The 17792-nt window shown below is 38.2% G+C and overlaps 1 protein-coding gene across 1 annotated transcript in view; it reads left to right on the forward strand.

Moving 5' to 3' along the window:
- The window catches only part of LOC122796777 (macrophage mannose receptor 1-like), a 1798323-nt gene that overhangs the window by 1192530 nt on the left and 588001 nt on the right, over positions 1-17792 (forward strand). Inside the window, exon 21 of the mRNA XM_044065505.1 lies at positions 1-24. This exon is cut by the window's left edge and continues 91 nt beyond it. Within this exon, the coding sequence (XP_043921440.1) occupies positions 1-24 (24 nt within the window). The remainder of the gene's footprint in view (positions 25-17792) is intronic.

Consider the following 17792-nt stretch of genomic DNA (forward strand, 5'->3'; position numbering starts at 1 on the left):
CCATTATGAATGCAATGGAGCAAGGTATGCAATAATTCTTCTCTCAAAATTATGTGAAAATATGGACATGGAGAATGGTGATAATTGTTTCTCAGTGGCAGGGCCCCTCACTTACTTACATTATAAGTTTTCTTGCTACATGCTTTAGATGTGCATTTTATTTATAGTGTAGAGAATATTTGCATTAACCGACTGAACAACTGATCAATAAACGTTATACAGTAGACTATAAAATTCACTATAACTATATAAGTGCAAGGAATGCATAAGTTCAAGCCCATGTTATCTGCACTATAAATCTGATTTCAAATTCAGCCCTGCATTGCCACCCTGATGGCAGAGAGGAATAAGGTCCTGATTATGGCCCAGGTGACCCGAGTTCAAATAGTACTTCAGGCCATTGATGGAAATGTCATGCAGGATGGGTCTGCCCTTCCTGAAGAGGGAGGATTCAGTCACAGGCAGTAACAATCATTTGGAAGATGGGGGTGGGCCAAGAGATTGTTGGGTGGTAACATCTGGTAAGCACGTGCACAGGAGCTTGCACTTATGTTGCCTAGGATGCTGTAGACTACTGACATGATGCAAGTTGTGTGTGTCCCCTGGGGTGGACATAGGCAAAATAAGTAAAAATGCCTTCATTGCAGGGACACCAGTGAATATTTGAGGAACCCTCAAAGCTCTCTGAAAGATGCTCTTACCATAGTGGACCTGAGGGTTATCCCCTTCCCACCAGTAGGGAATGGATCAACCCTAATCCAGCTGGGGGAGGCTTGATAGTTGGCAAGCATAGGGACAAAAATATATTGAAAAAAACTGGCCCTGCATTAAAAGTAAACTCCAGCAAGTTTTTCAGCACACTGTAACTAGAAAGATAAATAAAGTTTTACAAAACGTTGCTAATGAACCCTTTATCATATATAACAGTGGAGAGAATGTGAAAAACTTAATAGAACTTAACATGTATAGATGGCAATTTATTCTGGATGGTAAGCAGTCATAATTAAATGAACTTAATCATTGTGAAAGCTGGATCATTAAGAGGTTCATTAGGTGTAATTGTGGTACACAAGAAGCGAGTTGCTTTTCACAGTTTGAAGAAACGCATGCAAACATATTTATTACATTCTGTGTAATAAAGGAAATTTTAATGAACTTTTTCAAATTAATTTTTTTAATTGCATGCAAAGAATAAAAAATGTAAAAGATTGCATAGCCTATACTACTAAATGTCTCCAGAAGAAGAACAGAGGGCAGTAAGGATCCTCTGTGCATAACTTCATCCTAAATTATTCCTATCCAAATAAATGACTCTCTACTTAATGAACTCTTCTAATAGTATCAAGACTGGATGACCAAACACCTGTGAAGTCCTAGAAATGTGACAACTTTGAAAACGTATACAATTAAATAAAATGGATAGTGTAGCCATAACTAAAACACAACTGCAACTTCAATCAGATTTCTTTAGTTCAGCATCCTACAGCTCTGACAAATAAGTATTAGTTATAAAGATATGCTAGGATGGGCATGTGATCACTAAAAGGATGATGGAGAAAGAATGAAAGATCATCATAAATATGGTCATAAAATGATGTTCATTTAAGGCATTAGTGACAGGAATACTTAAACAGATGGAGCTGTAAAGACCATAGAGAGCAAGGCTGAGGTTTAGCTTAATGACCTTTTGAAGTATCGAATACTCTTCTGGTCCAGTTTCTTGTGTGGAGATGGATATGAGGCACTGCTTAAAGAAACAGAAATGTTATACATTGAAAAGCTGACATCATAGGCAATTAACGAACAAGATAAGACATCTTTATTTAGTGGATTCCCATCTTTATCCTCACAAAGATGATAAACTGGCTAGTTGCAGGATCATTACTTCATTCTGGGACACAGTCAGGGTTCTTTATTGACTGCTAACCCAATCACTCTTGTAAGCAGGTGGCTGTTCAAATGTTTATTCTGTGCTTCATCTTGGTTTGCCATGACAAATGATTCATGATCAGGAAGGTGATAGCTAAAGACTTTCATAAAAAAAGTTCCCTTCTTCAGTCCTATGTCTTGCTTTGTTGGCAATTTCCTTTCACCAAAATTAGTAGAAGGAAGAGAGGTGCTAATAGACATTAAGACCATCCAGAGGTATTGGAGCAACAGAAACTCAGTATTCTGTAGGCCATTCAGTTTTAAAAGATATGTAAGGCCATATAGGGAACAGGAATGTTTTGTTTACATGATCATGCATATCATTTTATTAAGTGTTTGCATGTGAGTATAGGGGAAATAGCTTGCTGTAGTTCCCCTGAATGATGGAATGTGTTTATAATGAAAGGTCAGACACTGCTATGAAGACTGATTCAAGCTAAAATGTAACAATATGTCTTTTATTTTAACTAGGCAGAAATTTCATGCACTTAAATTATGAGCAGAGTATCTACAGGAAGGAACAGTACATTACATGATTCATTCATTCACTGTTAGCTACCAGTTGTACAAATTAATAACCAAATATAGGTAAAAGTTTCCTTTTACTTTATGAGATAGTCATCTGTGTCATGTTCTCATATTATTGTTCACACTTTTTACCAGTATTTTTGCACTTCCACTCCACTGCAACCCAACAATCTGCAGTGACAAATAACTGTCAAGTTTTGTTGGGGTCTGCCTAGCTGAGCCCTCTGTGCACCTGGTCTGGGACATTTGTCTTCTAGTGAAAGTAAGACATTCAAGGGAGCCCGCAGGATTTTTTGCAGGGGGGTGCAAACCCAGAGCCCCACCCACAAAGCCCCATCCCTCCACCCACATAGCCCCACCCCCTCCACCCACATAGCCCCACCCCCTTGCTTCATGCAGCCCCCCTCCCCCATGCAGCCATTACAGGGTCCCATTACTTGGCTATTTCTCCCCAGTTGCCATAAACACTGTCAAAATTCTTAGTGTGCATACTGTTTTATGCTTTACTTCTACAATGATTACAGATATCTGGATTTAATTAGGAATCCATGATAAGTTGTTTTACATACCCCATGTACATTGCAACTAACTCAAGGGAACTTTCAGCTGGCAGCCCTTTTGAATTCTGATCAAGAAGGCTTGGCTGTTCAGTTCTCTATACTGGAATAATTTCTCATTCATTGCTAATAATCATTTTATTTACTTGGGTACTAACAGAGTTTTACTTTTTACCTACCATAAAGACAACATATTTGTTTTACCTCAAAATACTTCCCCTTGTTTTATTTATTTATTTGTAAGTGACTTAGAAACAACTACTGGGGAATAGTGTTCATTAGCTCAGTATTTTTCATGTAGGACACTAAACTGAGTCCCATGAGCCTGTTCAGATTATACAGATTTAAACAGATTAGTTTATAACACTAGTGTTCTTTGGCTTCCAAGATTAGCTCTCAGTAACACAAGTTGCTGTTTAAATAATAGCTGGCAGTCTGTGCTCTGAATGCACGACACGTTATAGCTGTATTTAACTTAAACTGTGTGCATTCACTAAATTATGTATATCTTTTAATTAATGCTTATCAAGCATTTCTTCATAATCCCAACATTGACATAGTTGCAAATCATCACTTCATCTTTTTATAGATAATTTCAATAGCCCTAATATATGCACATTATTAATTATTTTTTCAAGATTAGTTTTACTGAGTGGGCAAGGGAAATTCTGGGTGTTTTCTGATTTTGTGTGGTTGACCCTTAGTTATATGAAACTGGGTCTGCATTATCACTGATGTTAACAACTTCATTATATGCTTAACTAAAAGCTTTAGACCTTTTTTCTTGACACAGCCATTACAGTATCCTTCCTGTTACTGTGATAAGCAAGAGTAGCCATGCATAAGAAGTGTACATATTTATACATATGATTATGCACGATTATAATATATACAGACTGTATTAATTATAATATAAAATAATTTAATTATATCCCTTCTATAATACAGCACCACTTGTTGACTGTGTTTTAAATTTATAGTTTTGAATGCTTTTCCAGCAAGCAATGAAACAAAACATATGAACCAATAATGACAAACTGCCCAATTCGAAACATTTCAACCATAAAAGGCCACTTAAACTTTTGTCATTACAATCCATCAATGTCAGTCAGCATGCACAATCTCTGCAGAAGTAAAAGTCATCTGAATAATTCCACATTATAGAGATCTGAAACTAATGAAGAGGTTGTTGCTAGAAAACAACTTTATATTTCAGCATTTCATCAACAAATTCAGTGCCTGCTGCCCTTGAAGAATGCATTGCCTATATTACATTAAAAATGGTAAGCTGGTATATTTGCAATACAGAATGGGTGGTAAGCTGAAAAACAAGTTCATAGTTATTAGGCATCTCATCCAAAGGAGGACATAGCCAGGACTGCAGCACTCCACCCCCTTAAAATACAAATCTACATGCTGTGGGAGTAGAACCTATAGCCCTCTGCATCAAGATACAAGTATGCTACCTGCTGTACTACTAACACTGCTTTAAAATTATATACCACAATAATGATACCATTTGCTAAACAAAACAGTTATACATTTTAAGCAGACTTAGCATGAGCAGCAGTAAGCTTCTCTTCCCTTGAAGCTCACAATTCCTTGAAAATACACTTGAAAATAAATTCCACCTGCTAACTCTAAATAAGGCATTTCACTTTCTCTCACACACCTCAACCTCTGCAAGAAATCTGGACAAAGCCCAACATAAATAGGGACAGATTATAAATATTGCTCTCATGAACTTAGAACATTGCTAGAATAGCAGGATTTATGTTAGTATGCATTGTATATGATGGACAGAAGGACGGTTGGTATATTGTGTGTGCAAGAGACCAGATGGAAGAGGAGTAAGGCTAGGTGTATTGGAGGTGGGTTCAAATTGTTTTATCATGTTGTGGATGGGAGGAGAAATGGCGTAGGAGTTATCCTGAAGGAACAGTATGCTAAGAGTGTTTTGGAGTTGAAAAGAGTGTCGGATAGAGTGATGTTTATGAAGCTGGAAATTGATGGTATAATGATGAATGTTGTTAGTGCATATGCTCCACAAGTTGGGTGTGCGATGGATGAGAAAGAAACATTTTGGAGTGAGTTGGATGAAGTGGTGATGACTGTACCCAAGGGTGAGAGAGTGGTGATTGGAGCAGATTTCAATGGGCATGTTGGTGAAGGGAACAGAGTGGATGACAAAGTGATGGGTAGGTATGGTGTTAAACAAAGGAATGCAGGAAAAATGTCTCTGGCTAAGGTCAATGTCAACACAGGAATAGGTGTCAAGGACAGCACATGCACTAATGTCTGCAATGTGGCTGAGAAAATCAACATCAAAGTAACAATCATGGCTAAAGGCACTGATCCCGACTATTTGTGACCAAAGCTCATGAAAGGCCAAAACTGACACCAAGCCAAAACCCCAACAGCAATACTTCAAACCCCAAGGTTGATGGGCATATCAAGCCCAAGCCTAAGGGTGAGGGTGTCTAAGCCAAGTATTGTTATGCTGACCCAGTCAAGAAATGGCAAAAAGATTCACCCCAAACGGTTGAGCCTAACTCATGGGGTCATAGATGGCATAGTTGATTTAGAAGGAATTGACCACAAAAGCTATAGCGCTGAGTCCAGAAGCAGAACCAGTGTCATCAAATCTGATGGTATCTACATTTAGGCCTGCAGAATCATAACAGTTTGAATTGCTGCAGTCACCCAAACAGAGGCCTGTTAAGGAGAACTGAGAAGAAAATGCAGAAAAAATTAAAATAACAGCAGAAAATAAATGCCTTTGTCTTCACTGGTACCAGAGGTGGATGACATGAGTAAAATGTTCTGCAACACCTTCAGAAAAGCCCTCACAATCATCTTGTAGTCTACATCCAATGTAAAAGAACAGCAATAGTAGAAATTTATGGGCCTGTCTGGAAATGGTCCAGATTACAGACTCTTAAATACCTGTATAAAAGAAACAGAGGAAACACCCATGTCTGACCTGTCTAAATGGATATTCAACTAATATTACAGGCATCCTGGTAACTCCCCCCCAAAAAGGAGTGGTTACAGAAAATTTAGAAAATTCTTCCACCTTGGATTATTTAGTACCCGATTGAAAAAAAAAAACTCTTTAGAAGTATAGCTTTCACCTGTGTTTTCTGTCTATTATTTCTTTATCTTTGTGGTTAGAAAAATCCAAAAGTGTAGGCTCTGTCCTTGAGTCCAATAGTGTCAACCCAAAGACTGTTCTCAAGGTCAAGTCCCTTCAGGAGTGGATGCACAACTACCCCAAGACTTTTCAAAAGAAGGTTATTATTTCAGTCCCTTGTAATCTGCGGATAGAAAGAAGCACAAATGCCACATTTCTATTCAAAGTGTTCCTGACTTAGCCAGATAGCAAAAAGAGTGTATCTGTTCTGGGCATTTTTTGTGGCCACATTAAATACACTTTCTAAATGCATGACTATCCACAGTCAAAATATTTTTAGAAAGTACAGACAAGAGCCAAGGAATAAATGTAACAAACTACCCAAAATCTACAAGAGACAGCAACTGGTCTAGAGAGCTTCAGTACTAGAAAATATTAACATCTAATAAAATGACAGATTAAATGTATGAACTAACAGTTTAAGAGAAAGTAAAAAACATATTGTGTAGAATGCAAAGGCCAAAGGGAGAAAAAGCAATACCATGCAAAAAAGAAATCAGATGGACCTGACCTGATTTGTAGATTGGAAAGCTGCAAAAATAGTAATTCCAATCAAAAAAGGATGTGATAATTGCAAAATTCAGCAATGTTTTACACAAAGTAGTTAACTTTAAAGCAAAGTTGCCTGAAAGCATCCATCTCCAATGGAAACATGATGAGCAGCAGGAGACCTGGACAGGAAGCGAGATGGCAAGCCATTTTGGGCAAAGAGGATGGAGTAATATCCTGGAAAAGGTTTAGATGCTGAGCTGACTGGAAATGTGATTTCACTCATACTTCTTAATGAAGATGGATCTCCTTACACCAGATTAAAAATTTCAGGACATGATTAAGAAAACATGAATAATTATGATCAAATCTCTGATCATAAACAAACTGTTACATGTTCAAGAACCAGATGTCAGGAAATTCACCTCTAGAATGGAACAGAGAAGCTAATGAGGTGAATCATAACATTCATTTCAAGAACACATAACTGTATAGTTAAGATCAGAGAAATCTGATCATAATTCATTGCACCACATGGAGCTTTATCTGCTCTGCGTACTAATGTAGGAATGTTAGATGTTGGGAAGTGTGCCCAGACACATGCCCAGGCAGATCATGTTGTTTTGCCAAGGATGGACTGTGCCTGTTCCCTGTAGATTTTTCAGTATTGGCTAAAATATTGGCCTCCTCCATACTGCCTTTTGTAGGCAAAGCCAAGCTGTCAAACCTTCCGACATAAGCAAACTAACTCAAGGGAACTTAAACATGTTGCTTCTCAGTGCCAGGAGCCTAAGCAAGAAACTCTAGTCCCTTCAAGTTCTCCTCAGCCTGGAGAGTGTAGACATTTGCGCAATTACTGAGACATGGTTTATAGCCATGGAGAGCATCCCAGCAGTGCAGGACTACAATATCTAATACATATTTAGACCAAGAATGAAGTGTTGCCCAACGGCCACAGGACCCGGTTGCCACAAAGGAAGACAAGCTGGTAAAATCCAAAACACTTTAATGTGTTAAAATAACAGTCAAACCAACCGATAAAAACGGCAAAACCAATTATCTCAAGCGCTTTCGCTCGGTCAATACCGAGCTTCTTCAGAAGTGAAAATGTAGTTAAATACACAGTCATTAAATAGTTCAAAATACATCACATGCCCATAATGCCCCCACCCTTGTTTAAAGTGGAATTACATTGCATTTTAGTCTGACTGTAAGTGTAAAACCATTATTAAGCAAATAATGCTGAATGCGGCAATAAGTAGTAAACCAAAAAATGCTGTTACGTTTCAAACCACATATCTCTATCTATAAACCAAATCATTAAAATCGATCAAAAATTTGTCATAATGCTGTCCACATAATTGGTCTACCAAACATATAAAGAAATGCCATTGTAAGTCTGTCATGACATCCAATGCTGTCCGCAAAATTGATATACCAAACATGCAAAGAAATGCCATTATGAGCCTGAACTTCTGAAGAAGCTTGGTATTGACTGAGCGAAAGCACTTGAGATAATTGGTTTTGCCATTTTTATCGGTTGGTTTGACTGTTATTTTAACACATTAAAGTGTTTTGGATTTTACCAGCTTGTCTTCCTTTGTGGCAACCAGGTCCTGTGGCCGTTGGGCAACACTTCATTCTTGGTTGGATTGTGTTTTTTATTCTGCACATTTAGACCAGTTACTGCACAAACAGGGACTAAAGATGGAGGTGTCTCAATTTACGCTGATAGCAAGCTCACCTCAAGGCTGGTCAGACAGGATGGCACGCTTGAGCTACTCCACATCAAAATTACCACAGGCAAAGTTCCATACCATATCCGTGCAAGCTACAGGTCACCTTCTGTGACCCAGTAAACCCATAGCTCATACTTAAACTTACTGGAGACACTCACCATTTAACCCAATACTAAAGTGATGGGCGACTTTAACTACCCCACTATAAACTGAGAATACTACATGACCCCATTCTTGCAGGCTCAGTGATTTTACTAAGGGAGCAAACATACTGGACCTGGTACTCACAATAATGGCAGAATGCTGCAACCCCCCCCCATGTAATATTCTTTCTGATAACAGACCATACAGCTGTCTCCTTTGAAATAAAAATCAAGCACGGGACAACAGCTAACCTCATAACATTTAGGAACTATTCTAAGGTAAATTTTCTACTATTAATTGATAGCCTGTAACCAGTAAAGTACTTCAAACAGCATGAAAAAACATGTTTAAAGCAAACACCATGCTGACTGCACAGTTCATAGTTAGCATGGTGCTTGGCTTTAAGTGATAACCTGGCAAAATTTCAAGACCCCCCCCCCCTCCAAAAACACCTTGAGAATATAGCTGCCTATGCTGAACTGTTCACAAAACCATGTACAATTGTGTTAATAGATGCAAAGGGACAGCTTGTCCTTCCAGAAATAAACTCAGAACAAACTTAAAAAACAAATCATCTTGATGGAATCCAAGCATCAGTAGGGTGCACAACAGAAGGAAGAAAGTCATAGAAAAGTTAGGAAGTGCAATGCCCAGCAGGATAGAAACTCTCTCATCAATCTAAACAAACAACTCAGAGTCTACCAAAGCCAATTTTGAGGTAGAAATAGCCTCCCAAGCCAAGGACAACCATAAAGCTTTCTTTAGCTATGTCCATATCAAAGGCAGTACACAACAGTGTGCAGACCTAATTGTAAATGGAGCCACCTACATATAGCCAGAAGATATAGTAAATCTACTGGTTAGCACATTCAGCTCCAGTTTTACCCCCCTACACACACACACACACACACACACACACACACACACACACACACACACACACACACACACACACACACACACACACACACACACACACACATACCCTGTAAACCCACCAGGAAATACCATCATACATAACTCTCTGGCTATCCCTAGGGAGCAGGTCCTAAATGCACTCTTCAAAGCCAAGAATACTGCATCGATAGGCCTTGATAATATCCCAGAATGCCTCCTAAAATGCATGAAATATGACCCACCAAGACCACTGGATTTACTATTTAACTGTAGCCTACAGAAAAATCTTCATGACTTGCGAATAGAGAACTGCTATGGTCATCCCTCTGCATAAGGGCAGGCCATCAGTGGACCCTAGTAACTACAAACCTATAAGTCTAACTAGTATCACATGCAAAACCATGGAAAGAATTATTGTGACAATTATTAATAATGACAGAGGAAACCTTCAGATACTGGATCTAACCCAGTTTGGCTTCATCAGTAGCAGATCACACCTACTCAGCCTGGTAGACTTCTTTGAGAAGGTCACCAAGGCTATGGATAAGGGCAAAGCAGTGTATATTGCATACCTCGGAATAGATAAAGCATTTAATACAGTACCTCACTTGCATTTTGTAAATAAACTAATGGAATTAGGCATAAAACCCTGTGTTATGCGTTGGATAGCCAGCTGACTTTCAGAAAACACCCAGGAAGTTAGGATTGTGGAATCCAACTCCACAAAGAGGCTGGTCACTAGAGGACTCACTCTGGGCTGGGTCCACTCCTTTTAGGCATCTACTTCTTGGAAGTCAGGGCCAACATCAAGGGCCTCTGGCTGACCAGGTTTGTAGATGATTGGAAAATAAGAGCGGTCATAGAATTGGTGGTGGTGCTGTGGTAGCGTTGTCGCCTCACAGTCAGACGCTGTCCGGTTCGATTCTCAGCTAGAGCATTTTCTGTGTGGAGACATGCATGAATGGGCGTACCTTCGTTGAAGATTGTGCATCAGGGCTGGTAACTCGGCATGTAAAAATCAACTACCAATGGTGGCGACCCCTAACCGGGAAAAGCCGAAAGACACAACAACAACATAGAATCCCCCATGATACTGATATCCTGCAGGAAAGGCTAACACAGACAAATAGGCTCAGTATAGCAACCACAGATCTCTTTATTCAACTGAAACTCCAACAGTTAAGCACTTTCGTCTTAATCAAAGACTTCTTCAGAACTGTTGAATAACATGCAGAAAGTCATTAAAATAGGCAAAACTCATTAGTCACATGTTAAAAACCACCAATGGGGCATTTCCCAAATACACTTGATAATTATAAAGAATAATCAACCTGACAACAAACTGAAACAATGTGTATATATGTATGTATAAGATATATATATATATATATATATATATATATATATATATATATATATATATATATATATATATATATCTTATATACATAAAAAGATTAAAAAACTTAAAAAATACAAAATTGAAAAGTAAAATCCTAATGCCATGATCTAAATGAAAATAGGTGACCAACTGAATCATCCTTCAAGATTTCTTAATTTCAATATGGGATAATTAGAACAAGAATCATTGAGATCTGGGGATTTTCAAAGCATTAAGCCTCAAAATCCAAATCAGCTCTTTCCTACTTAGATGTTCATAAATAAAAAAAATCCCCTGGTATCCCTTTCCACATAATCAAGAACCACAAACTTAAAACTGTGCCCTGGATTCAAGGCTACATGTCTGAACAATTCATTGGCGGTTCTACCCTTCACTATATCATTAAAATGTTCATATATCCTGTCCTTTAGTTTCCACAAAATTTTGCCAATATAAAATGCATCACACAATTGACATAATGCACAGTAAACCAGCCTCATAGAGTCACAATTAAAATGCTTACAGATATTGAATTTCCTGTTCCGGATAGAAAAATATTCACAATATACTAATCAATGACTAAGCATAGATACTCTACACACTTAAAACACACATTCACAAACCTGCCTTTACCTACCTATTTCTTACATACACGCATACACACTTCTACCTACTTCTTACATCCACAGACTCCGAGTCCTACCTACCTATTTCTTACACACACACACATCTCTTAAACACATAAACTCACACAAGCACACACCTACCTTTCACTTCTACATTCATCTGCGCAGTCCGAACGTCCTCTTGAATTTAAATTTCCAGTAGGCGTGAAAGAAAAGGATGTAAACCATCAGTCGCGCTCAGACACAGAAGATGAAAACAGGTTGCAAACACCTGTTACGTCTGTGCTACTGGACGGGATGCAAAGAGTGTTCTTAAAGAGGAACGCCGTTTAAAAAAAACTTTTTTTATTTAAATTAATTTCTCGGCCAGCCGGTTCCAGGGGGGTGCAAGTGCACTCCCTTGCACCTGCCTGTGGGTGCCCTTGAAGACATTTATAGTTGAATGAAATTAAATGCCAGTAATGCTCTTTCTCTGACCAGTCTCGTGTTTTGACCATTTATTTATTTTACTTTTGATCAGGAATGGCCTTCTAGGAAAACTCTATTTTCAGGAGTGTTTTTGGAGTGGGAAAGACAGATGGACTTCTCTCACAGATTTCTAAACTGTGATTGTAAGATCATTTACCTGTCTGTTTGCTGTTCGCATTGTTAGTCTAATGGTAAAATCACCTTAAGATTAAAATCTTGCAAATTATTTACTTATATTTGTTTACCAGGAAAGTCTGACTGAGAATTAAAACCCTTTTTAGCAGAGGCCCAGGGATAAAAGCTCCATGTTTGAATACATAAAGTTATTATAATGATATGCTAAACATCTACCAAAGCAAAAGCATTGCCAAGGTCATAACATCAAGAGTTGTACAATTAATTGCACAGTGAAACATACACACTAAACTGAATTGTTTATAAAAATTAATGCAAAGGTAATTTTGGTGATTACACCACACAATACATATTCCTCAAAGGAAATGTTTTTACAAAGACAGAGATAATTAGGCACTCAAGTAGTGAGGAGGTAATGATTATTGGATACACATGCTGAGATGACACAAGTGTGAAAGAATGAAGAGAGAGTGGTATCCTGTTGTGTAGTGGAAAATAGAGCCTCAAATAGAGATAGAAAAGAAGCAAATGTGAGACAAGATAGAATGAAGTTCTGTAAGTAATGAGTTAGTGAGGAATATAAAGCAGAAAACATGCAGGTGAATATATGTGGTAGTCAGAGAGAGATATGTGTTTGGGATAAATATTTGATAGGGAGAAGGTCAGTGATATATTTGGGGAACATTCTGATGATGGTTAGTTTAGAAGAAGTAAGTCTGCACAAGAGATGTGCTGTAGTTGGTGGAAGAAGTATACTCTTTTGTGTGGAGACGTGGAAGGAGAGATAGAGCTGATCAGATGTTTCAGAACAATGACATTGCCATCTGTCAAGAAGTAAGGACTTTGCATCTTATTTAAATGTTTCTGGTGCATTTATTTGGTAGAGGGAGGTTGACAGGGAATTCTACTGTTTTTGCCACGTGGCAAGCATACATTGAGTCCCCATTAGTATTACATTAGGGAGTTATGCTTGCCAGATATTTTTAGATGAACAGAGAGTGACAGTACAGAGTATGAGAATGAATATGCAACTGCAGTAGACTGTTGAGGGAGGGACAGGCTTGGGGCTAGTGAAGGATTTTTTTGTGCTAGTTTTAACTGGTTGAGTTTGAGGAGGTTAGGAGAGATGATCCACTTTATTCATTAGAGAGCTATGCAGTGGTGTACTCTGTTAAAATACCTGGCTGAAGAGTTTTTAGTGTTGTATGATTGCTCAAATGTTGTGAATTGTGTTGATTGCATGTTGGTAAAGATTGCTAAGGCATATGTCAGGAGAGGGATAAGGTATGCAGCTGTAGTGGCCTTTTGTGCTTGATCAAACAAATATATTTTGGATTGCTACAGCATTCCTAACTTTTTGTTGGTCTTATGGGTTAGTTGCTGAATGTGTATACCACATTTTACATGTTCTTCAACACTGATTGTAAGTAGTCTAGTGTGGTGAACTAGTTTAATTAATGTGCCATCAGATGATTGAAGGGAAAATTAGTAGATCAGTGCTGATACTGGTTTAGGTGCAGGCAGCTTAAGTTTTCTTTTATTATTTGAGAGTTTAGCACTAGGTTAGATTCCAGAAACTAGGTTTCAACAATTGTAAAGAACCATTAAGTGACTTTCTGAAGTTTAGAAATATGAGAATCTGGATAGATGATGGTGGTGTCATTTGCACTCATGATCAGAATATGGTTGAGCAGTGTAGTGGTAAGATTGTTGATGAATATATTGAAGGCAAGTGCTCCTAGGCTAGATCCTTGAGGGACACACTGTCTGGGATATGGAAGAATGTGAAGGAGGCTTGTAGCCAATTTGTACTTTGACTTCTATGGCAAAAGTAAAACTTGAACCACAGGGTACTTTTGTCTGACAAGCCTATCTTGCATAGTATGCAACAGGGAAGGGGGTATGAGACAGTATAAAAAAGCTTCGCCGAGGTTAAGAAATGCTGAAGAAACTAGAAGATCTCTGTTCCTAAGGGTACTTGCAGTCTTGAGAAATGAAGGAAGTGGGCCAGAAATCATGTTGGGATGGTGAAAGGATATTGTGGTTGAGGAAGAAAGTTAGCAGCTGTGAATGGATACATTTTCCTAACATTTTTGAGGCAAATGATAGAATAGGTACAGATCTAAAGTTATAAGTATCATAGGATGGGTCATCTTTGTATAGTGGGTGGATAAAGGATTTTTTTTCAAATGGAGGGGGAACTGTGCTTCTGGTCTGGTCTTTCAATTAAGACAGATAAATAGTAAGCTATGCTTTCAGCTGTCAGTTTTAGATATTCTTTGCGGAGGTTATCTGGGTTGTGGTGGTGACTTTGATTTTTTTTAGGTATTGTTTGATGTTTTTGATAGAGACTGGTGTAAAGTCAAAAGCTATTTTCATTATGGCATGTGGGAGCTTGAGCTGGGTCTGTACTGTGGTTAGAGATGAGAGACTAGTAGGAGAATTTATTGAGTGTATTTTGAAAGTACAAGTTACTAATGTAGATTCAGCAGGAACAGGGTTAGGTTGGGAAGGTTTACATATGTTTAAAAGCTTAGATATGGTAGACCAAACAGTATGGGGGGGTTTGTTGGGGTAGGTCTGTTGGGAGAGGAAATATTTTTTGTCTAAATTTATTTTAACTTTGGCTTTATTTGTCATTTCCCTCTCCTTATGTTATAAGAGCAAGTTGAACATCAGCTATGAGCTGTGAGTTATCTCAATCCAGTTACTCAAGCTGACAACAGTATTATTTCACTCTGAACTCCTAAGGCATGGCTGGCAGACCCCTTCTAATCACTGCTTTTACAGGTTGTACTATTGACTCTGCCCTCCCACCAATAATTAAATACACCCCCCATGCCAAGTCTTTTAAATACTTTCCCTACTGGCTTCTTTTTGGTCTTATTCAGTTAAGCCTCATCATGCCACTGAAATTTAATTGCTTACCTACTAGTATGTCACCTAAGTATTGCAAAATGTAACATGTGTATCAGGATTTAGCCATAACTTAAATAGGACAGTGTTGAAAAGAACACGATTGTTCTACTTTTCAGCCATGGATCTTTGCATATCTGTTATACTTAGTATTCCTCTTTTAGCTATGGAACTTTCTTTTCATTTGTGCTGTATATGGCAGGTACATATGGCCGCTACTTTTGAGGATGTCCATCAAATAGCACAGAGGATGTCTGTTACTTAGCCCAGAGGATGTCTCGCCATTAGCACTGGGAATGTCTGGCAGTTAACAAAAAGGATATCCAGCAGTTAGAGAGGAGGATTAAGACTATGAACGATTAATGATCACCTTCTTGTAGTTCAGGATTTGATTAACTCAGCCTCCATTTGCTTACCATATGACAGTGAGAAAAACAGTTAACCAGAAATTCCTCTCAAGCTGAGTCTGAAAAGGGTCCATGTGGATCAGTGTTTGTCCCAAGTTAACAGATATAAACAAATAAAATGACAGAAATATGATAGGTACCCCTTATTAGTCAGAAAGCCTAGATGTCCTGTACATTATTCTTCTGTCCTCTCTATTGATAGCTAGGAATAAAAGAATATATCTGAGCTAACGGCTTTTAGCTTACTGGCCTATTTATCGTGAATTACTTGCCCAGTGTTTTACAAATTCCCATTTTATTTGATGCTTTTAGAAGAAGGACTGATAAGTTCTATAATTTACAAAGGGTGTGTGATGACCGTGCCCTGGCCCAGCAATCAAGGAGCCTCAATCCTCACCACTAACACAATGGAGGTCATCTCCTAGAAGAGGAAAGGATAACTAATAAACACAGTAAAGTACAATTTCCCTTAAGTGCACACAGAGATCACAGTCAGTCTGGGGCTGGCTGCTCCCTTGCTCACCATGTCCCCAATAAGACTCCCCACTGGCACAGCTATAGGGTCCAGGTCTCAGCCTAAATGGGCAAGCTAAAACCTCCAGTACCCTCTCTGTCCAACCAGTACTTCGTGTCCCTGCCAAGTAGCTGACACAACACACACACTTTCAGATAACAACTTCACAGACTCTCCTGGGAAAGGCTGACACATATTCTCCAACTGTGCCCCTTTACCAAAACTATATGCTAGTAATTACTGCCACCACTCAGTTAATAATATCAGCTACTTAAAGGCCCTTAAAAGGGTGTCCAATTATTACTGTGCAATATTAATATCCAATGGTGTACTGCAGTGGTGGTGCTGCGGTAGCATTGTCACCTCACAGTTAGATATTGCCCGTTCGATTCTCAGTTAGAGCGTCTTCTGTGTGGCGACATGCATGAACGGGCATTCCTTCATTGAAGGTTGTGCATTAGGCCTGGCTAGCCAGCATGTAAAACTCTACTGCCAATCATTAGTGGACCGGAGTTCCGCTGTGGCAACACCTAACCAGGAAAAGCCGAAAGACACAAACAAACAAATTAATATCCAATGGTAATGTGACTATACAGTCTAAGGCTTATCAGAATGGCCTATTACAATAAACTCTATATAAATATACAATGTACTCTAGAGCTTATCTCTACACAAAGCAGCCACAAGTAGAAGGTTTTAAAAATATTTAATAATAAATAATTAAAACATAAGACAAAACTACTATACCACAGAGATATCTAAAAGGTCACAGATCACACAGAAACTTAAAATAATACAGTAGGACAGGTCTGGTTTCAAAGAAAATTACCTAATTAATCTTTACTAGCTTTAACTATTCCTACAAGATATCAGTGCTAAAAACTTACATGTGAGCATAAGCAGAGTGCTGATAAGTTAGATGTCCAGATCAAAATGCTCTGGTATCTTGTAAGAAATAGTATTTAAACATTACTAACAAACATGTCTCTAAGGCCTTCCCAAAATGATAGCATTTTTGACACTTAGGTTTTCCCAGTCTTCATATTGCATCATCTTAACACCTGGTCTGAGTTCTCAGGCCACAAACTGTATTATTTATCAATCTAACACCTGCACAGAAACTTACAACAATAGAAGACATTTCACATGTATATACTATCAGAAACTAAAGCAATAAAAGCACCTTCCACATCTAAATTCTGGTCATAAACTTTAGCCTTAAAACAATGGGCATGCAATCTTCATCCAGCCACCCTCGAGCCAAATTCGAACATGAAAGGATACAACATGCTTCACTGGGCCAGTAGAGTACAATGTTGCCACATATTTTGCAGTTCCACATTTCACAGTGTTTTCCTACATTTAAAAACACAAGCCTGTATTTTACATTTATTTATACAGTTGATAGAATTATATATTAAATTCTATTTCACTAGGCTGGCAGCCTTCGCCCATCTCTCCCCAATCTTCACAGGGGGGTTTTACTGTTTTAGCCTCATTTAGATAACTGAGGTTTACAGGCAGTTTTTGTTACTAATTAACCCAGATTTTGCTAGTGGCTGTAGTATTTCAGTGCATCTCATCACTTACATAGGATCACTGTCAGTAAGTGTAATCTGTTTATGTCAATGAAATCAACCTATTTCAGAATCAACCAAAGAACCACACAATGAATAACAGATCATGAGATTAGTGCTCTTATCTTTAATTAGCTTGACATTTTCAGAATTCAAACCCACTTCCAATAGTTTTTCTTAGATATACAAATAACCCACCGATATTTTTTCAACCAGTCACAATTAGCAGTCATTCAATTTCAATCAGTATTTAACTTTAATTACCCTATTCAAGCCAGGTGGTGTAATAAAA

This window comes from Protopterus annectens, chromosome 3.part0, assembly GCF_019279795.1.
Source record: "Protopterus annectens isolate FY-2018-M chromosome 3.part0, PAN1.0, whole genome shotgun sequence".
NCBI lineage: Eukaryota > Metazoa > Chordata > Ceratodontiformes > Protopteridae > Protopterus > Protopterus annectens.